The following is a 23,148-nucleotide window of genomic DNA, read 5'->3' as shown; positions in this document are numbered from 1 at the left end:
ATCTAAACAATAAAAATAAAAAACAACGACATCTTAGCTATTTCTGCCGCGAAGCTTTCATGCCTTCCGGCTTGAATGACAAGTCAGCGGTCATACAACGCAATTCATCATTATGCCTCAACAAGGGTGGTGGCATTTATGTTGTTACGTCTATGATCTCGATTTATTTCTTAACAGCACGTGACCACTGGCTCTTTCACTATAAAAAAAGATGTGTGATGTCGTGGGACACCGGATAGGAACGAAGTTCTATATATAAAAATAAAAAAAAGAATTACGAGAAAAAAATCGCGCGGTGAAATATCGCTGTGCGGAAAACAAGGCCTTATTCCACGGACTTTTTCTTACGGTTTTTACTATCACATTTTTTTCAGTTCCGTCGCGCAGCAAAATCCCTATCTCCTCCAAGCCTGCCGTAAGGAACTTCGTTCCAATAAATATAATATAAAATTTATAATATAATTTAGCGCAAAGTTCTTCTAATACGTGGTAACTAACTTTTTATAACTTTATGTAACTAACTATTTTTTTGGAAATGTTTTCGATAAAATCAAGTCTGTGATGTAAAGATTTTAAGAAGTGAATTGATCTTTAAATGTAATTCTTTGTATTTTTTATGCTTTATGTATTATATAATTAGAGTAAATATATTTTTATGTAAAGATAAAATGTATGTACATATATTTATTATAATACTAGCGACCCGCCCTCGCTTCGCTTCGGAAACATTAAAACACACATGAAACCAAAAAAATAAAAAAAAAATAAAATAAAAAAAAGTAGCCTATGTTCATCAGGGACAATGTCGGCTTCTAATGGAAAAAGAATTTTTCAAATCGGTCCAGTAGTTTCGGAGCCTATTCGAAACAAACAAACAAACAAACAAATCTTTCCTCTTTATAATATTAGTATAGATATAGATAATACTGGAGGATGGGAAGAAGCGGTATTATAGCCCAAAACATTGTACCTATACATGAAAGGAGAAGAATATTTTTATATTATTATAGCAAGCATATTTTTCCATTTTCATTTTCATTACAAACTTTGAGTGCTAAAAAGTTTACTAGCATATACATATTTTATATATTCATTATTTAAAATTGATTATTAATGTGTACGACCATTCTGAGTACGGAACCCTGACACACACATGATCTGACCCACATTCGTATCATTAAATTTGCATCTTCATCAAACATTTTTTTTTTTGCTTATGTGGGTGGACGAGCTCAGAGCCCACTCGGTATTAAGTAGTTACTGCAGCCCATAGACATCTACAAATTAAATGAACCACCCACCTTGAGATATAAGTTCTAAGGTCTCAGTATAGTTACAACGGCTACCCCACCCTTCAAACCGAAACTCATTACTTCTTCACGGCAGAAATAAGCGAATCTCTATTCACATTTAATACAATAATATTAATATTAATTCCTCTCGTTTTGTTTTGTGGATAATGTTTAACAAACATAATTAATGAATAGGAACATTTGTTACGAAACTGTAATAAGAAGGCGATCGTAAAATCGGATCATCTAAACGACACGTAAAGTTTTCACGGCACTGGTTTCGGCGCACGCTATTTATAAGTTCCAGTGGCCGACATCAAATTCCTCTGGTAGTCGCGAGCGACGCGCCGAATAAACGCGGCGTATTCATAACTTTGAAAAAACGGGATGAACTCTGTGAACTGTTGTGTACTGTGATTGTCGAGACACACTCCGGAATAAAAATAAAAAACACAAGTAAGACATATTGATATTTCATGGTGGACATTTACAAGCTTTGTACGCGTTATGTATTTATTTATTTTGTTTATAAACTAATAATTATCTTTATACTAGTTGCATGTAAAATTTTCTTATATAAAGAGTACTTTTTATGATTACCACATTATTTTTCTTTATTGTACGTGTTTTTTGAATGTAGCATTACATAAGCTAATAATTAACGTGAATGGTTCAAATTCCTTATAAATAATTACCTAACATTTTTAACCCAAAAAGGGTAGTGAGAATTTTGTAAATTAACGAGAACTTCCAGATATATGTAGACAACCATGAAAAGATTATTAAGAAATGCTTGTTAATGAAACAGTATTTACTCTAACAGAAATTTCAGTTAGGTAATTTCTCAATTTAAAATCTAGTAGAGTGCAACGGACATGACGTCACAGATGCGGATGGGTAATAAAGACGCGTTTTGATCTTTTATTATCTTATGTTTTTAATCGTTCGTATGTATGTTGCCAAATGCTGTTTTTTTTTTCAAGTACAATGTTACTATTTTTTATTTCCTAGAACAAAAAGCCTTGGTCAATTTTGTAGATGATGTAAGATTTAATTATGAAAGTAAACTTGAATTAAAGTGTAAACACGAAGCCCGTTACTTTGATTGCTTTAAAATAAAATCTCAATACATAAATATAAGAACTAGATCATGAAAACAAATGAAATCACACAATATTAATACCACAGATACAGTACACAACTTAGTGTAAATATTTATAATCACAGAACAATACAGAGTTTTACGTGAGCGGGTTCGTTTTTGATGCCCTTCGTGAAATCAATGTTCTTAACAGTTACAATAAAGTGTTTACAGTGTGTACAAAAAACATAAACTTTGAATTAAATAAATAAAAACCACAATAATATATTGGAACATGTAATACAAACATCACAAATTAGAATGGTAATTTGAAATAAAAGATAACATCGCTTCTACTTTTAAATTTTAAACCAGTTAGTTACCTTCCTTTTTAGTTTTACTGGCGCGAAAAAGTCATGGCTTGTCATATTAGTGATAGGAGAGCCTTTCCACCACTGTGATTGAAACTTCGACTCAGGAGGGGACCTCGTTGTGTTCTGTGTAGCTGCGTGTGTCTCAAAAGCCTTGGTGCTTTTAGGTACCACAAGCACCGGTCACCGTCCTCGTCGAACCCGTCGCTTGCGACGAAGGGCTCGACGAGTGAATTAACCCATAGACAGCCCACTGAGTTTCTCGCCGGACATTGTACATTGTGACTGTTTTTATGGTTTGATTTCATAATGTTTACTGTTTCCGTTTTATGATTATATACCGTCATTTGGAAAAAAATACAGTTTTCGTGTTCACGGACGACCAAAGCACAGAGTACTGGGAATAATTAATGTTTTATTCATCGATTCATTTGAATCAAAGAATATAATTGAATGTATTATTTTATTCTAATAACTTACCATCTAATTTAAAGTTTAAGCCATAAATAAATTCTACAAGAGCTTTTGTAATTACATTTACGAATTCCAAAAACCGAAATAAATAATAAGGTAGATTGTCAGTTATATTTATCACACAATGTATTCGTTACATTTACAAAAAGCTTCTTTCCGCCTCATTAACTTATTTATTTAGAACATTATTTGGTAAGAATATTAGTATTTGAATTTATCATAAGCCCTTTGAGTTCCAATAGAAAACTATTAAGCTGTATTTAGAACACAATTTTTTTTATGTACATAGCCTTTTTTATGTACATATATACCTACATAATTAAATCTAATTTTACGGTTCAATTTCACCCTGACCGTCAATAGTCCGTGACCACGAAAACCGTAAAAAACTCGAAACTTCGGGACTATAATATAATGATATTTAAACAGACGAAACTAAACCGTAAAAGTAGTCTTAATTAATTATGTCAAGAGATCGAAAAAACCGAAGAAAATACTGTCAGTACAGATACTTTTTAACAAGGAGTTAGGTGGGTTTCAAGAAGATGAAGAAAAAAGTTCTTTCATTCCTATTAATATTCCATTTTTGATTATGCTACGCAAATATAGAATCTGCTTTTTTTATGACTGAAAGTTTACTGGTGGCCTGGAGGCCTTTCCAGCTTCACCAGGACAGGTGGGCGAGCGAAGGCTCCGCCAGGAGGGGTGGGATCGCGACCCACTGAGAAGATCCGGCGAGAAACTCAGCGGGCTGATGCATGGGTTAGGCTGCACGTCGACCTCTTTGTCGAGTTCGACGAGTACGGTTACCGGGGTTCCTCAGCCTGCTCCTAGTGTTAGAGCTGAAGGTATCTAATGCAAGAGTTATTGGATCTGATGGACCCGTAAGGTCGTGTCTAGGGCGTCGACGGTGACTGGCTCCTGCGTGATCAGGATTCGGGGAGTAGTCAGCGGCGGCAACGATAAGGCGATTATCATGACGCATATCCTTATCGAAGTACAGTTCCGACACTGACTTCATGTGTTAGCGGATCGATTCGAGGCCCAGGTCGTCGTGTAGGTCGACGTTCCTCACGAACCACGGAGCCCCGACGGCTAACCTGCAAAAGCGGGATTGTAGGGATTAGAGGATGTCTATGTGTGTGCGGGCCGTGTGAGCGAACACCACACTCGCGTAAGTCATGACGGCCCTTATGCAAGTTTTGTAAAGTGTCACCTTATTCCGAAGGGACATTTTACTCCGCTTACAGATCATGGGATAGAGTCTGCCGAGAATAAATGCAGCACGATCGCGGACTGTTTTTATATGCGGGCGGAATGTCATGGATGCATCCAGGGTGACTCCCAGGTACTTGACGTTTTTAGCCCAGGGTATAGGTTGGCCGAAGAGGGTGATCGGGGGATAGAATCTGCTATACAAGGGCTATGTGATGCAAATTGAGTGACCTATCGCTAAATAATTACCAGAGCTCATAGATATCTCATATGAATGCCGTCCAGTATCTTGAGGCATGATAGAAACAAGCACGGTGTTGATATCTATCTGTTCAGGCTCATATTACGCCCTATTATTAGATTTTTTCTTTTGTTTGATTTGTATCAGTCTCTCTGTCTTCAATCGGTCCCCCATTGCTATGGATCGAACTAGTTGTCTCCATCGATTCCGTTCTGTAGGTTGGTGGAGTGCGTCGCTGACAGGTATTTTCAGTTCCTCCGCTATTTGGTCCGACCATCGTTTGGGACCTCTACCCCTAAGCCTTTTTCCCTCGCTTTTACCGGTCACCACAGGGCGTTCTAAATTGTATCAGTAATTACACGAATTTTAATTAATTCCAATTTGATTTTTATTACACGATGCTATCTATCCCTTCTTCGTCGAAGTCATTCGTGAACATATTCTAACTAAGTATTTCATTATTACTCATTTAAAGATAATTATTCTATAGCCACGTATTTCAATAATGCACGGAACTTAACGAATGCTGCCGTTCGTGAATAGCGTTAACAGAATGATTGGCCCTCAAGCAATGACGATTGAAAATCTTACGCCATTTAATTAATAATAAACGATTCGGTGAGTGAATGAGAATTAATTTCGTTTAATTTATTAATGGGCCACTGAGACTTTCCAATAAAGTGATGAATGATGAATTTTAAATCAGACATATGAGAGAATTGGGAAACCCGAATATCCATTGTTTACAAAAATTTAACTCTCACAGTCGTCAATATCGTTGTTACCATACACGTACTAAATATTAAAATCTGGTCACAGATAATACAAACCGTCTTCTTCTTGGAGGTATGTAATTGCCAGGAACTTAGCTTGTGCATCTAATTTTTTTTTTTTTGAAACGGTAAACAATTCTCATTCGGTCATTCGGCCCTAAATTAGAATACTCCGTATTATGTGTACCAGAGATTGACATACATACGTATATACGTTAAAATATATACATATGTAGATAATAAACAGCCTGACAAAGTGCAAATAAGCCTGTTCATCAAACGAATGTTTGCTCGATGCGGGAATCGAACCCACGACCCTCGGCGCAACCATCAGAAGCGCTAACTACTGCACCACCGAGTCAGTCAAATTGAAGTATACGATCGACTTTTTTATTATATGTTTAACCCAACCATAATTTTAGGAGCCATCTGCCATCGGAGCAAGGTTTATCTGTTATACCTGGAACTGCTTCTCTCATCCTAAAGCTTAGGATATTTTTGTCACGTTCCATCCGACTCTAGAATGAACTCACTCACTCTTTCTTGTGTACGTCCTTGTTCAAGCAAACGGTTTAAATGAAGTCCCTAGCGACATGGTAGATAGCGGTAAAATGTCATGTGAACTCATCGTCGTCATTATCGTTAATCCGCTGTTTTGTACCTTAATGCTACGAAAACATGTACAATGAAATTGAATTTTTAAATTGCTAGATGTTTTTCTAAATTTTCACAAAAATAAACAGAGATTCATCATTAACGCTCAACACATACATTCACTGCCATTATTTTTTTTTTTTTAGTAGAACGTAAACATGAAAAACGCTTTCCGTTGCGTATTGTTCACGTCATTTCAACGACGTTCTGTGATTTATATTAGTGTTGCTCTCACACGAGTCACCTCGATCTTTAAAAATGTCACTTTTCTCTTCATCAGGGTATAAAGGCTCGTTGCCCCGACTACCTCCAAGTACTCAATCACTTTATTTATCTACAGTGGTAATATCCGCTTCTTTTTTTTTTATTGCTTAGTTGGTTGACGAGGTAGTAGGACCTCTTGTGAGTCCGCACGGGTAGGTACCACCACCCCGCCTATTTCTGCCGTGAAGCAGTAATTCGTTTCGGTTTGAAGGGTGGGGCAGCCGTTGTAACTATAATTGAGACCTTAGAACTTATATCTCAAGGTGGGTGGCGCATTTACGTTGTAGATGTCTATGGGCTCCAGTAACCACTTAACACCAGGTGGGCTGTGAGCTCGTCCACTCATCTAAGCAATAAAAAAAAAAAAAAAGAGCTCACAGCCCACCTGGTGTTAAGTGGTTACTGGAGCCCATAGATATCTACAACCTAAATGCGCCACCCACCTTGAGACATAAGTTCTAAGGTCTCAGGTATAGTTACAACGGCTGCCCCACCCTTCAAACCGAAACGCATTACTGCTTCACGGCAGAAATAAGCAGGGAGGTGGTACCCCTACCCGCGCGGACTCTCAAGAGGTCCTACCACCAGTTCTTTAGTTGCGTTTTTCTTTTCATATTATTTCGGTCTCCGCGCTTAATATCTCCCAATCGTACTGATGGTGGAGAGCATTATAATCCGATTGGACAGGTAGGGTAGTCGAATTACGATACTACTGAGATATCAATTACTAGTCTCAAAGTGAGCGGTTGTATTCAGTTTGAGACGTCCATGGTCTCTAGTAACACAAAATAGACGCAAAAAAACCGTATCTTGTAATTAATTAGCTGGACATATAATTGAATATTATAGTCATAAAATCAGGGTACTCTTTAACCTATCCAAAGGTATATAACTACATAATAATATTTGACTATACATAATATTACAGAGCTTTCTTATTAACATCAACCAAAAGAGGTCGTAATACTTTTGCTTATATTTGTTCGTTTTGTATGACTTATAAAAAAGATTCTCTGTCCTAATAATTTTAACACAATTCAATTGAACAATAACAATGTCTTTTCTGCTTATCTGCTTCAGGTGTTAAATAGAGGCGGATTCTTGTCTGTCACAGCCCACCTGGTGTTAAGTGGTTACTGGAGCCCATAGACATCTACAAAGTAAATGCGCCACCCACCTTGAGATATAAGTTCTAAGGTCTCAAGTATAGTTACAACGGCTGCCCCACCCTTCAAACCGAAACGCATTACTGCTTCACGGCAGAAATAGGCAGGGTGGTGGTACCCACCCGCGCGGACTCACAAGAGGTCCTACCACCAGTATAAATATACATAGTTCTTTATGCATCTCATAATTGTAGCATGAATGGTCGTTGTAAAAAGTTCCGAACGTGTTGACGTAGTTGTGATACTAAATATAATAACTAATGCTTATGAAGCAAAGTGCGTTTAAAAATAAATCTCTAGAATAATTACGACGATGACTCGCGATCAACGGAATTTCGCACGAGACTCCGTTCTCGACAATAACGTAGCTCACATTAAAGCTTCTACTAGCACACATTAACGGCCGTCTGGTGTAGTGGTAAGTGACATGGTCACTACACAAGGGGGTCGCGGGTTCGAATCCCGCCAAGGGAAGATATTTGTATGATAAATATAAATGTCTTTTCCAGGGTTATGGATGTATATTAAATATATGTATGTGTATAATAAAAATCTTACATTTATATCCGTTATCTGGTACCTGTAACACAAGTTCTTTATGAACTTATCATGGGACCAGTTAACGTGGCGTGATTGTTAGTAAATATTTATTTATTTATTTATTACTATATAACTTCAATGGAAAAAAAACAACGTTTTAGCTGATGATTGGAATGCAAGAAGAAAAGTATCGTGTACTTTATTATACCTGCATATAATATACTATTACTAAAAGTGTATTATAAGAGATTGCTGTACATGCCTGTAACTGGCTAACATACCAGTACTTAATTTTATACTTGTTAATTTTAAGCTTGAACGTTTTGTGTGTATTGTTGTTAAACTGCTGATGTGTCTGAATAAATAAATAAATAAACCATTACCAAAATATGATCTTAAAATACAGCACTCCATTTTAAATAATTTATATGAGAAAATTGACGTAAGTAGGTCTTCCAAATTATTTTTGTGAATTTTTTCTCCTATAGTATTTTGTACTGCTTCTCTGGTATTGATTTTTTTCCTATCAGGAAACTGTCCAACCGTTGGAAACAGTAGAACTCTGTCGGCGCAAGATCTATTGAGTACGGTGGATGTCGCAAACTTCCAACCCTAAACTCTTGTAGCTTGGAGACCGTCTGTTGTGGCGTATGAGGTTGGACCTTTGTCATGTAGTGAGGACGTAGTGGCCCGAGATTCGGGATTGTCTCCATCTTGTATCAGTCTATCACAATACACATCCGCAGTAATGTTGGTGCCATTTGATAAGAAAGCCCTGAACAGAGCAGTCTGGAGAGACATACTGGACCAGGCTAAGGCCCACCCTGGGCTGTAAGGCCTAAGATGATGATGATGATGATGATGATGATTTGATAAGAAGCTATAATGAATAGATAGATCATTAGACGACTTGGTATTGCCGAGTTGCTGACCAGGTTCTAACCAACAGGATGACTGCTTACGAAAAGAATCCATTTGTTTATTGCCCTTGTAGGCAGACGAGCATACGGCCCACCTGATGGTGAGTGGCTACCGTCGCCCATGGAATTCAGCAATGCCAGGGGCAGAGCCAAGCCCCTGCCTACAGCAAGCGCTTTTAATCGCAAGCGACAATGCAGTTCAAAACTGCTTCGTTTCTATGTCTTCTAAGCCCGCAGGACAAACCTTGATATTATGTTGAAAGCACTGATTATCACTCCAGTTCCATCATTGCCAGTTTGACGCAAATGAACTACTATTTATGTTAACGTTTAAAGCTACTTAACTCAGTATCGTTAGCTTTCCACAATTGCCTTTGATTCGTGGTTGTAAACTTTAGTTTTCGGGTGACTATTTGGTTAATTTTTTGATCCAAATTTCTGATCTGAGGCCTTCAAACTAATAATGATTGTAGTGTTCTCTTCGCATCTGTCAGTAATATTGTTAGTTGTTCGTGCGATTTTGCTACCGCAACGGAACTGCTGCTTCATAATTACTCGTATTTTTAACGTGTCCATATTGATGATAATGATTTAAATGCAGTGAAAACGAAACACTAATCAATAAACAAACGACTGAATTTGAAATAGACTTCCATTTTTTTTAAATAAAATTCATTTGCATTTATTGCCAGCCATACATAAATAACGTTTCAAATTGCCAGTATTGGTAAAACGGCAACTTCATAGGTAAAGACTTTTTTTTATTTATTGCTTAGATAGGTGAACGAGCTCACAGCCCACCTGGTGTTAAGTGGTTACTGAAGCCCATAGACATCTAACGTACGTAACGTACGCAACGTAAATGCGCCATCCATCTTGAGATATAAGTTCTGAGGTCTCAGTATAATTACAACGGCTGCCCCACCCTTCAAACCGAAACGTATTACTGCTTCACGGTAGAAATGGGCAGGGTACTTACGCGTGCGGACTCACAAGAGGTCCTACCACCAGTAAAAATCTGTAATATAAATAATATATTAATAATGTAAATCTGTAATATACAGCTGTATCCTAAACTAATTCGGTACTAGAATTGCTATAATATATCAAACGGCGAATGTTTTTAACAGTACGAATCTAAGATTAGCAATTTCAGCGGCATGTGACTTGCCTCAAATACATATTTGTTAGAATGAATGGTCGATCTATTCGGGCCAAGTCCTCCAGCTGCTATTCATGAAGATTTGCCGTTCGGTTATAACAAACAACGTCATTTATAACAAAAAATCTTACGATAATTATTACAAATACATACTTTAATTTAATTACTCATTTAATATATTCTTATAACACAAGCCTTTCTTGAGATATACAAATATAGTTGTTTCTTTTTTATTTATTTAATGAATATAATGTTTTTAGTATTCTTGACAATAACCTTGGCTTTTTAAGCTTTTTCATTTACACTCATTTTCGAAAATAAACAATTTCTTAATTTTCTTATCTCATTCTTTCCTCAGAACCCAGTATGCCGATTGGGAACGTCAGCAAAGAGACGGCACCCAGACGGGACAGCTTCAGGCCCCCCTGGGTTAAGGAGAAAGACACAGAGAGTCCACCAGCATGGACTCAGAGGAAGTTGAAGCCTGTGGACAGCTTCGGCAAGACAGCGACCGCGGAGAGCACTGATGCGGCACCTATCACGAAACCTTTAAAACGTATGTATTGTAGGCTGAAGGAATAGTCCACCATGCGGGATCAGTATGATGACATTGCCTGTGTGTACTTTGAAGCGGTCCTTCGTTCGATTTCAAAGGATTTAACAACCGTCATTTCAATACAGTGGACATTTCAACCTCATTTCTCAAAGTGGGCCGCAGAATCCATTGCGTTTATTGTTTTCGGAAATCGCTACAAGGGTGTCTATATATCGTCTATATCGTCTATATACATACATGGACCCGATGAGAATCATAACTTCAGACTGAGAGCGCTAGTAGGCGAGCACCTTATATTTGTCATTTTAAAAGCAGTTGGGTGAAAATTAGATAGGATTTGGTGTGTACTGGAACAAGCATTGCACTCGAAAATAGGCGTATGCCCAGCAGTGGGCAACTACGGGCTGAAAATGTTCAAGGATACACCTATCGCGGAAATAATTTTAATACGAACACATGAGACCATATTATTCTGTATTGATTAATGGGGATATCACGCTTCACACAGGACCCCGTGTTTGCTTCGCGACAGAAACTACAGAATAATAATTAAAACAATCCAATTTGTGCCGCAAAATAATATTGTTTCGGTTTGATAAGTAGGTACGACAGATGTGTATTTGAATATTGAAAACTTGCAACTGTTCCTGAAGTTCGTATATAATCGACCAGACTGTACTCATTTTTGTATTGGTAATGAGCCGAACCACCTTATTATTTCGATTTTTATTTCTACATCTAATAATTTAGATGTTTTTTACGCACTGAAAATGCGATTATTATAATTTATAAACGCATAAAAAATTGGCGGCTTTCATCTAGTCACATCCGTCATGTAACGAAATGTAGAGTTAGCAGTGTAAATAAGAATATCATTTAATTTTTAATTTAGCAAATGTAAACAGTACCTATACTCCTTCGAAAATTTTATTTTAGTAAAAGGTACGGAATACAAATTACTATATTTTCTAATAATAATTAAACTACAATATTTAATACTAGCGACCCGCCCTCGCTTCGCTTCGGAAACATTAAAACACACATGAAACCAAAAAAATAAAATATTTTTTTTTTTTTTAAAAAGTAGCCTATGTTCATCAGGGACAATGTCGGCTTCTAATGGAAAAAGAATTTTTCAAATCGGTCCAGTAGTTTCGGAGCCTATTCGAAACAAACAAACAAACAAATCTTTCCTCTTTATAATATTAGTATAGAAAATGGGGCTTCTTAGATTACAGTAATTTTGCAAATAACTAATTGTATAATTGAACCCAATTAAACAATCGTTGTTTCTTAGATGAAAATAAATGTTTCACGAAAGGGAGACTACGTGAAAAAAACTTTTTTAGTGATGATGTGTAGTAAATATCTCGTAAATGTATGCTCACAATTAACATGTAGAACTATTACATTTTATATACTTCTTATGAAAAGAAATAAATTTTTGTTTTTACGGAACAAGAAAAATCGGTCTTTTTTTGTTGACGCTACTGTAACGGAGGGCAATAATTCAAATTACGTTATTTGTAACAGTGTATTTGTGGGTATTCGTGTTGATATACATACGTGTACACAAATGACGTCAGCAGCCTGCCAGAAAGTTTGGCAGGAGACACGGCCTCTGAATAATTGACTCCGAAAACGTTCAGAAGTTTGTTAGTCTGGAGTGTGGAACCGAATGACGTTGGCGTGCCCACTTACGGGAACTAAAGTGTAACGTTTTTAAGGCCAGTTCCTTTGAAAATTTTTCTAACGCAGTGCGTGTAGTTCTTGAGCTGGAAGAGTTTGTTGTGTTTCACAGATATACCGGATAACCCTCACTGTAAGTTCGGTCTTATCTAGGTTTGTACGCATACCTATAATTTAGAAGCTCAAGGCATTTGCCAAATATTTCTGCCCTGACGTCTTAGTGGATTTGATTTTCGAACACTTTGTTTTTTTTTATTTTAAATAAAGTTAAATTTATCATCAACTATTAAGATAGAAAGAAAAGCAGCGAAATGAATTTATTAGGTACAATTCGCTATTTAGTGACGTATCGCAACGTCGAAGTTGTTAAGAAGATATTTCGAGCACGACGCCAACCATCCGGGATATTTTTAGAGAGGACAGACTTTTTACAAAATAAACGCAGTTGTTGGGGTTAGCTTCAGATTCACATGATACACAACGATACTGTCCGAAAATAGCTTTAAAATAACGCAAATGACCCGAAAAAAGGGCGAAGAGTATATCACACATTTCACATGTACTTATCAAGTACTAATTTTACAAGTGTTATTGCAGTATCTTCTGAAATAAAAATGAAACACAAATTCCTTTATGACGCTGCAAAAACGCTAAGTCGCCGTGATCTTAAAGATATGCATGCACTAATTAATGTCTACTGCAAAAACGTCGGTACTGAAGTCCAGCATTCGGATACCATTTTTTTAAAGAAAATACGTAATTAGCACCTCTTCGCGAATAACTTCTACGAGGAACGAAAGGAATAACATAGTAGATATATTAGAAAACAAACCAATAATAAAAAACCTAATAATAATTGATCGTAGGGCGAATTATGAACCGGCACGGATAGGCACTATGATCTTACTTACTTCTCTCGCGAAGCAGTTAAATGTTCGGTTTTGAAGGATGAGGCAGTTACGAAATAAAGTTTCAGTGATTCCAAGATTGATGATGGCATTCATATTATGAAAGTTATAGACTTCAAAATTTATGAAAAAATAATAGGGATGCTGCTTTTTGTAGCTTTGCAAAACTTTTCCTCTTTTTGTCGATTTTATACACAATCTTGGCGTTTAAATAGGGAATTTGACAAATAATATCGCTAGAATAGCGAAGGCCGGCAATCTTGGCAGCAGCCATGTTTATTTACGTACGAATGCCATCATTGCACCGTGTCGGGGCTGAAACACGTGTTCCGATCAATTCTACAATTCTTTGTCGTGGATTGAGAAAAATATCCTTTCTTTATATATTTAGATCAACTTTGATTGGTACACAGGTTCAGTATCCAACTGGTGATAAACGTGTACCCGAACCCGTGTAAGCCACAATTCGGAAGCCACCGCTCATTGAAATGTGAAAGACCTATATCTTGGGATTGTCCATTTTCACAATAATTATCCTCAAAACTGATTGAAGATGACTTAGGATCAAATTTAAGTAGTGATTCAAATTAAAATACTTTAATGAAGAGGGGTTGTTTTATCTTCTTTCTACGGGAAGTAGAAGTTTTTGCTCGAATAGTCGTGTTCGATTAACACTTCTTTTGATCAATAATCGAACGAAATCGAAAGTCACGAAAACAAAGATCGTACAATCTACGATCGTCTTTACTACTACATGATATTTTGTTATAGATTATTATTATTATAAAAAAAGTGACAGAGTAGTCATAGACAGACAGACGTCTTTGAAAATCTCGTCATAACCTGCTTTACATCTTTAATAGCTCATTTTTTCTGTACCATACAATACTTTGAAATCTGTAGCGCAGAAAGTGGTAATCTATATAAAAGAAAAATTGATCAATATCGTTCAAAATATCTGCTCCTGAAGCAGATAATTTTACGAGATAAATTTATAGAAACTGCGTGCGAAGCTGCGGTTAATATTTTAAAATTAAATTAATCCAAGTTCTTTTTTCAGCGGTACTTAAAAAGCAGGTAACAATAAGAGAAAAATCGGAAAACGGTTCATCTGAAACGGTAGAAGAAAAACTAGTTAAGCCTTCAACAGCAAAACAGGCTGATAGAGCAAATAATCCCACAGATGAAAAATCAAGATTTACAAAACCAGCCCTAAAAACTATTGACAAGTCTATCAAATCAGAAGACAAAGTAACCAATGACAAAATTCCGGAAAAATCAACTTTAAAAAGCGTCAGAACTATTGATGACAAAGCAAAAGAAAAATCAGTAACAATTGTTGATAGAAAACCTGATAGAAATGGTACAGATAAAGCAAATAATTCTGTCAATGATAAGATTACAAACGATAAAGGTTCTACTTTGAATAATAATACGAAAACCATCAACAAAGTAGGAGCACCTGAAAAATCAATCTCAAAAACAGTTGCACCGAAATCAAGTCAAACATCTGAAAAGCCTGCACCTAAATCAACTACTGAAAAAAATTCAAAATCACCAGCGGTCGACAAACCTGTTACAAAATCATCTGAAAAACTTACATCGAAAACTACGGCACCTGAAAAACCAGCACCTAAAGAAACATCTCAAAAGCCTGCTGCTCCTGAAAAAACTGAAGAAGTATCCAAGATGGCTACTAAACCTCCCCTTGAAAAAACCCCATCCAAGGTAACATAAACCACTGCATATGAAATTCTTTATAACTAATTACTAACAGGTTTCAATTGTATGTGGTCATTATTCACACTACATAAAGCCCTGTTGTAATAAGTGGCTGCGATACACGACTTATTAGAGTGAACTAAAATTATTGCATGGCATAGGTTGCGATCCCATCACCTACTCATCAACCAGGTGGTAATAAAGAATCTCGTAGAATTTTGGTCATATTGTTTTTTTGTTTCATATTTCACTTTCAACTGTTTACAGGTTTTGCGCAAACCGCCTCTTCAAAAACAACCTTCAAAAGATGAAATACAAGTAAAAAAATGGAGGGATCCCCTGCTGGAGCGTGTAAAGGAAAACATTGACAAGACTTTAAATAACGAAGTACCCAAGGGCCACACTTTAACTAAAAATGAAAGTTTAAGAAGTGAGTATCAAATAATGACATTTTCTAGTCCATTAGCTTTTCGATAACTATATTATTCATTATCTTCGGCTATTTGATACCCTCTACTAGGTATAAGCCACCCTTGTTTTATGCCAGAATACGTTACCAACGCAACTGGGCCGTCGCCCGAAACATGTCTTGTCGGATCCCCTGGATCCAATCCTGGTGCTTATAGGCTCCTCAAGCACCGGTCAACGCTCTCGTTAAACTATTCGTCGTAATCAACTAGCGAGCAAAGTAACCCAAAGACAGAACCCACTGATTTTCTCGGCGGATTTCTTAGTGGATCGCAATTCCAATCCAGTGGTATATTCTGCAAAGCACTGCTTTTGCTAGGGCCAGAGTTAGCAATTTTTCTCAAATTGAACCGTGAGCTCACGTACCCGTCCGCGCGCAGCTGGAATAGCCCCTTAGGCTACCAGCGAATAGGTATCTTGAAAATATATGTCCGAATTATTATGCGAAAATAGGTTTTTTGCATTCATGTAAGTTAGACTGTAAGTACAGATTGATTTCTAGATGATCTAGATAATTCATATGCCTTATTTGGAGAAAATTATATCATAGCGCTCGAAGAACGTGAAGTTCATTCTAGATGTTTAAAATAGATTTCTAGTAACGCACAATAGGCATTAATAGAAGAAGTTAAATTTATTTTAATAAATGCGAGTAACGCACAATAGACATTAACAGGAGATATTTTTCGTTATGCGAATAATATGAGACTACATGGTATCATAAAGACAAAAATATCAATACTATAAATAGCTAGAGCAAAGAGTATTTCATGTTTAGTTTATCGTTTGATTTATTTTTATACGTCTACGAATGATAAGTATAATGATACTAGTTCCTTGCTCAAAAGTTGGTGGACCTGATGTAACTTCTACACATATAAATCGGAATACTAAAAATACAGATATTTATTTCTTATCCGATAGCGACGGGGCAACGCAAAGCCACTGTAGTCCGAAACACATCTTGTCGGATACCCCAGATTCACTCTCGGTGCTTTTAGGCCTCACAAGCACCGGTCACCGTCCTCGTCCAATTCGTCGATTATGACGAAGAGCTCGACGAGCGACCTAACCCATAGACCCACTGAGTTTCGCGCCGGATCTTCTCAGTGGGTCGCGATCCCGATCCGATGGTAGATTCTGCGGAGCACTGCTCTTGCTAGGCCTAGTGTTAGCATTCTCTCAGGTTGAGCCCGTGAGCTCACCTACCCGTCCTGGCGTAGCTGGAATAGTAGTTCTTTTGACGTTCAACAAGTATGTACTTTCATTTATGTTGAATAAATTTTTTTTGATTTGATTTGATTTGATTGATAGCCTCTTAGGCTACCAGCGAATAAGTAGGGAAAAATCAATACAAAAAAAACAACCTTAATTTGGTCTATTGAAGGCTCACTAGCTCATTTAAAGATTTATTGAAGTGAATGATAAAGTTTCCGAAGAAGAATCTGTATACAATTAAACAAAGGCAATACTGTCAACCACAATATTCTCGTCTGTTTGGCAACAGATTTTCTTTTTGTGCTACTGTGTTTTCGATAATTTTTTTGATAAGAGTCAGTGTTTTTCTTATTTTCAATTTTTTATTATTTCAATTTTGGTAAAACACCAAAGAAGCAAAATACATATTATTATAAGGAATTCAAATATTGAAGTATTCGGTGAATGCTATCTTAAAAAAATATCTAATGATATTGACTATCTGTGCTCACTATCACAAATTACAATTAGAAATTAGGTGCAGGCACATTTACTGTAATGGGATGCAAGCCGTCCTCAAGTGCATCACCTAACGATCTTTACTCTTTGATCTCTTGTGCGCTAGACTACTTGTGGTCTAAATGCGACCCAAAATAGTATTGGTAGTTCCGCGTGCGTCGCGAGTTCATCAGGTGCGAATGCAAATAGTGGTTCGAATCTTCAGTAAGACTGAACAACAGCTAAGACGCGAACTTAGTTCACTATAAACACCTGAGTTCAATTGATAAATTGAATTTCGCTTAGTTCAGTGGCAATCTCATATTCTCCTACATAAACTTATTTCATTTTTTTATCTTTTTCTTTTATTCATATCGTGCAGTGATTAATAAATAGTACAGTGAATTATGGCTGAAACAGAGGAAGGAGAAATGTATAAAGGTTAGTTATAAAAATTAGAGTTACTGGTAATTTTATAGATGTGTTTAAGTCACAGGTTTTACTTTGTTTGTTTTAAATTATCATCTATTTTTACGAAAAATCTATTTGGATAGTATTTTATTTAAATAAGTAAAATTAAAAAAAGACAGATATGATTTACTACCAGTGAACTAAATGCTATAATTAAATAGACGAATAAAGAAAGATGTTTACAAATCCGATCGCCACGACTACTTCGCGGCAGAAATAAGTAGGATTATGTTAACTACTCTTGCGCACTTACGCTACGACCGTGAATTTAACGTGAATTTAATTTCAGAAAAATGGTTATAAAAAACACAATTTACTGTATATTAATAAATAAATTTACTTGACATACTCTGACTACGCTTAGAAAAATCTCTTAAAGTATGTAATAAATAGCATTAAATCAATTAAAAGCGTAATTACATACCTCAGGTTTGCTAAAACCAACACCACCACCTATGCCACCTCCTTTACCACCAAAGATGCCACCACCTCCGGAGTTCAAGAAAGCACCAGTCGATCCTGCTAAGTTGAAGAGATTGGAGCAGCTCCGAAGCAGGCCAAGGAGGCGGCCTGATTGGAGTGACATGATGAAAGAAGTAGAAGAGGGTAGAAAACTGCGTCACGTTGAATGTAATGACAGGTAATAAATGAGTAAAAATGAATTTTGGAATTGTTGTTGAAGTTCGAATGGTTTTTCATAAATTTAAACTTTGAGTTAGATATTACGTCCCGAGTTAAGTCGCCTCATACGTATTGTTGTAGTTGGACAGTAACACCTTGATCTCCCCGTAGGGAGATTCTACAGCTTGTTTGTTCATCTACACTAAGAAAATAGAATAGAACAGAATTTAATCTAAGTTAACTATACTACAATTACGAAGGGAAGCTAAAAATGTAGCTCTCCTAAAAGTCATAATCACTACTTATTTTCTTGAATCTTGAACGGCATTTGTCTAAAATACGAAATGAATTTAGGGTGCATTCGAATCTTTATTCAGTAAAACTCGACATGATTGCGATAATAGAAATTTGACCAAAAAATACCAAACCATAAAATACCATTTTTTCCAATTTTGCTGACACGTTAATGATTAATGCTTACAGATCAAATCCAATAATAACAAGGTCGACCATTGTAAAGAACAAAGGACAATTTATTTTCGAATCTGAAAAACCAAACACGCACAATGAGCTCCTAAAAGAAATCAACAAGGGTATTAAATTGAAGAAAGTAAAAACCAATGACAGGAGTAAACCTAATTTGGAAGGCTTGAGGAAATTCAGAAGACAGATGACTATAGAAGAGCAAGTGCAGAAGTCTATGTCGCAAGCCAATCTCGCGGCGTCGCCTTCGGGAGTACTTGTTCCAGAGGTGTGCAGCTTAAGTTCCACTATTCCATAAAAAAATAAAACATAATATAGGTATTCTTATTTATATGCATAATTATATTCAGGGAGCCGCACCTCAAGAAGAAGAAGAAATTGATGAAATGGACGACATTGACAAAGTCAGAGATGACTTACAATCCACAAAACAGCTGTTGGCTATGGAACTAAGGTATTATTATCAGTTCTTTAACGTTATTTTGTAGACTTAGTTTACCTTTAAAAATTCAGAATGGAACCTTTTTCTCGTGACTCAAAACTATAAATCTTTAATAAAACATGAACCGTATTTAAATTATAGAACAAAAGAAGCACAGGAAAGGGAAATTAAGCGATTACAAACTAGAATACAAAACTTAGAAGCCGAGGTAGCTAGGGAACGCGCTATTATTAAACAAGAACAGCAGAAAACAGTAATATCAGTGACAGATGCCTACGATGAAAGATTAGTTAAAAATCTTAAAGAAGAAGTAGAAAAAGCCAAAGAAAGTGCTGATAACTTAGAAAAGAAATATTTAGAAGCAGCAGAAGAAAGAGATACTGCTATAACAGAGGCAGAAGAACTAAAGAGAAGAAACGCCGAATTAGAAAAGAAATTAGAACAAGCAATGGCCGTAAGCATTGTATAGTTATAGATTTCACTATTAATCTAAAATATAACGCATTCATTATCCAACAATAATGCCGTCAGAGAACTCATTTTTAAGCCATTAACAATTAAGCTTTGCTAACGTTTCAGGGTAATCTTGAAGACTTGTACACATCAGAAGAGCCCATGTCGTACTATCAAAAACGACAGCTAGACTTTGAGAAAGAGTGTAGGTTATTAAATATTGATACTAATTCGCCTGAAGCACAAGAGCTAAGAAAAAAATCTGCTGACGCTAACAACAATACAACTAATGCTGCTTTTACTAACAATTTCGAAGATCAGGTATGAACAGAGGGTATGCGTTTTGGGAAATAAACTGTAATAACTCTTTCCTTGACAGTGTTTTTGCAATAAATGCTTCCTTCAAAAGCCATAGAAAAATATCTATGCTTTTTAATTAATTATCATTTTGATTTTTATTACAATTTACACAAGCGAGGTTTGGGACCATTTAGATCAAGCAATGCGAACATATCGTCTTAATTTTTTTTTCTAAAGAATAATGCTACAGATACGCGATCATGAACAACTTTTACGATGAACATATAATAAAAACATACACATAAACGGATTATATCTTAGAATAAAAACAAAACTGCAAAAAAAGTCAAATTTACGGGATAGGTCACTACTATTATATAATCTACTGACGGTAGGGCATATTACGAAAAGGAGATGAAGGGATCATCTCTAAGCTTTTTAAAGCACTTCACTTGTAGAAAATACAGTAAATATCAAAGTCTACTCGTAGGCCCATAGATTCGGAACGATTCACTAAGCGTTATTGATATAAAAGGAGATGTAGTAGAAATATTTGTACATGAATCTATACTTACTTGTAATTTATATACATATTATGTACTGATTGAACTACAGATATCTAAAACTATTAAAATCTACACATGCTTCAAGTGTTCCGTTGCTTCATGCAGAAAAAGAAAAAGGGTTTACCAGGTTACCAATTTAAAACGGGTTTCGCACATTTTCAGGGTATTATGCCAACAGGTGTGGGTTCGAGACGCTCGAGTCACGCTATCAAACAACTATCAGTTACAAAAGATGACAGTTTTGAAGAAGAATCAGAATCTGAACCGGAGGAGGTAAATTTTCATAAGAATTAACATACATTATAGCATAGCGTAGACGTTATAAAGTTGATTCGATTTTACTAAACTTTTATTTGATTTTATTTTTTCCAGGAGGAAAGTGAAGAAAAGAAACAAAAGAGGCTTGAAAAGGAAGTGAAAAATATGAAAAATAAAATCAAACATTTAAAAGAGAAACAGGACCATATGAAAAAAGAACGTATGGGCTTCAAAATGGCTCTTAAAAATCAACAGGCTGCACTGAAGTGAGTTACTTTGTATTATTTTTTGTGAATGTAATGAATCATTGTATGGCATTACCTTGAAAATATAAATAAACAACTTGTAACTAACTAGGGGCGAGTGATGTCGCTAACTAGTTACATAAAAATCTAAATCATCTGTTCCCATCAATACCAATAATTCAACTTAATCTACGATATTAAAAATATTTACACTGATAAATACAAACGTTTTCACCCTTTTAGGGAAGAAAAACGTAAATACAAAGAATTGAAGCGTGAAGTTGATAAGATGGCGGCTATGATGAAAGAAGTTGGTTCGGACGAAGAAGAAGAGGAAGAAGAGGAGGAAGAATCCGAAGAAGAAAAGAAGACAGAGTCAGAGGAAGAAGAATCAGAGACTGAAACAGAACAAGACACTGAAAGCGAGACTGAGAGCGAAAGTGAACCAGAAGTAAGATTTTGGTTTTATTATAAACGTAACGAAAGGTTTTGTAATTATGTTTGACTACTTGGATATTAATATTTTACTATGTATTCGTATTATTTTCAGGATGCTCCACTCCCGAACAAAAAAGATAATCTGACAAAGCGAATGAAACGACACGAGACAAGAGTACACGCTTTGAAAAAAGGAAATGCTTTGCTCATGGCCAATGTAGATCGGCTCAAAGACGATGTTTTAAAGCAAAGAGAAGAATCTGTGTCGTTACAAAAGGAGCTTGACTCTCTAATTGATGATCTTGAGTAATAACATTAGTGAAATAACGTAATACCTAAAATAATACTAGCTTACTACTTATTAAGTATTAATAATTACAGATGTTATAATAATACCGATAATGCCTAGCTTTCTAATAACGTTATTGCAAAGTTATTATTTGTTTTGAGCCACCGTTGCAATAATGTTTTCATGTGTGAATTACTCTTTAAGCATTATGACTTTAAATTTTAATAATATAGTAATTATAAGATGTTGATCGAATATGAACTATTTAAAACTTCTTTTTCTGAAACGTTATATGATTTCAAATTATAATAATCAACTCAGTTGTACTTACTGAAAATTTAACATATCAGAATGAGATTTAAATATTTTTATACAATTTATTTTGTGATATGTTTTCATAAAAAAAAGTTACTTCAAAGGATGTGCATTATTACTTTCTAGCAGTTAGAATAGAAACAAACGAATTGCCTTTAATTTAGAAATGCAAATGCATAACAGAAAATTAAGACATTGTAAGTAAGAGCTTATTTCAATATTTTTTTAAACGGGCTCTAAGTACAACCTAGAAGCAGCTGTGCAAAAAGTTCGTTTTTCGTCGCAAGGAGTATTTCGTCGCTATACGCTAACGTGACAATTTGTATATTTCAACTCCTATTAAAAATCATGATATGGAACTTTTTCCAAAAAGTTTCGAGTTATTTATTACAAAGTCGAATTTCATTTTCTCTACTAGTGTTATTAATAGTTTATAATAAATATTAATTAAAAGAAATTTACAAAATCATTCGATAACCTAACTGCTTTTTTTGTATGCCACTAAATTTAAATATTTGCATCATTCATTTTATAGGATTTGTAAATATTAATTTAATATTAATACAGACTTCCTAAACTTATGTATACAAAAAAAATCAATAAATTCTTAAATTGCATACTGTGAGACCGTTTTCTTTATCATTTGACTTTTTACTAATGTAGATATTAAGTAAGGTTTTGTACTATATAATTACTGAAACCCGTAGACACGTGAATCTTGAAATTTAAAAGAATAAGTATTTTCACTATATTATAATATTGGTTGTACTGTTTTTCAAAACCAGAGCATGACTTTTTTTATTTATTACTTAGATGAGTGGACGAGTTCACAGTCCACCTGTTGTTAAGTCGTTACTGGAGTTCATAGATCTACAACGTAAAGGCCGCCACCCCACCTTGAGATATGAATTCTAAGGTATCAGTATATTTACAACGGCTGCCTCACCCTTCAAACCGAAACGCATTACTGCTTTACGGCAGAAATAGGCGGGGTAGTGATACCTACAAGTGCGGACTCGCAAGAGGTCCTACTACCAGTAATTACGCAAATTATAATTTTGCTGGTTTGATTTTTA

At 35.6% G+C, this 23,148-nt stretch overlaps 1 protein-coding gene and 2 long non-coding RNA genes across 5 annotated transcripts; 1 reads left to right on the top strand and 2 right to left on the bottom strand.

Moving 5' to 3' along the window:
* Positions 1 to 1,532: 1,532 nt before the first annotated feature.
* On the top strand, positions 1,533 to 22,694 carry LOC101739319 (centromere-associated protein E). Of its 3 annotated transcripts, XM_038016402.2 has the most exons (13): positions 1,533 to 1,748; positions 10,512 to 10,709; positions 14,367 to 15,034; positions 15,296 to 15,458; positions 18,092 to 18,302; positions 18,767 to 19,034; positions 19,117 to 19,220; positions 19,350 to 19,662; positions 19,788 to 19,982; positions 20,690 to 20,800; positions 20,900 to 21,051; positions 21,274 to 21,481; positions 21,581 to 22,694. In XM_038016402.2, the coding sequence occupies exons 2-13, from the start codon at positions 10,520 to 10,522 to the stop codon at positions 21,776 to 21,778; spliced, it is 2,781 nt and encodes a 926-aa protein (XP_037872330.1). In that variant the 5' UTR covers positions 1,533 to 1,748; positions 10,512 to 10,519; the 3' UTR covers positions 21,779 to 22,694. The 3 variants fall into 3 exon arrangements, with proteins under 3 accessions (XP_037872330.1, XP_012548279.1, XP_062528978.1); XM_012692825.4 differs by lacking the exon at positions 19,788 to 19,982 and having other exon boundaries at positions 1,568 to 1,748; XM_062672994.1 differs by lacking the exons at positions 1,533 to 1,748; positions 10,512 to 10,709 and adding an exon at positions 12,483 to 12,531.
* On the bottom strand, positions 16,869 to 18,205 carry LOC134200330 (uncharacterized). Its single transcript, XR_009975186.1, has 2 exons — positions 18,087 to 18,205; positions 16,869 to 17,602 (listed from the first exon to the last, which is right to left on the bottom strand). It is a non-coding gene; the product is annotated as an uncharacterized LOC134200330 (long non-coding RNA).
* On the bottom strand, positions 18,633 to 22,220 carry LOC134200329 (uncharacterized). The gene is made up of 2 exons (XR_009975185.1): positions 22,089 to 22,220; positions 18,633 to 18,828 (listed from the first exon to the last, which is right to left on the bottom strand). It is a non-coding gene; the product is annotated as an uncharacterized LOC134200329 (long non-coding RNA).
* Positions 22,695 to 23,148: the final 454 nt, after the last annotated feature.

This window comes from Bombyx mori, chromosome 16, assembly GCF_030269925.1.
Source record: "Bombyx mori chromosome 16, ASM3026992v2".
Taxonomy (NCBI): Eukaryota; Metazoa; Arthropoda; class Insecta; order Lepidoptera; family Bombycidae; genus Bombyx; species Bombyx mori.
This window is presented reverse-complemented; position numbering and strand designations above follow the sequence as displayed.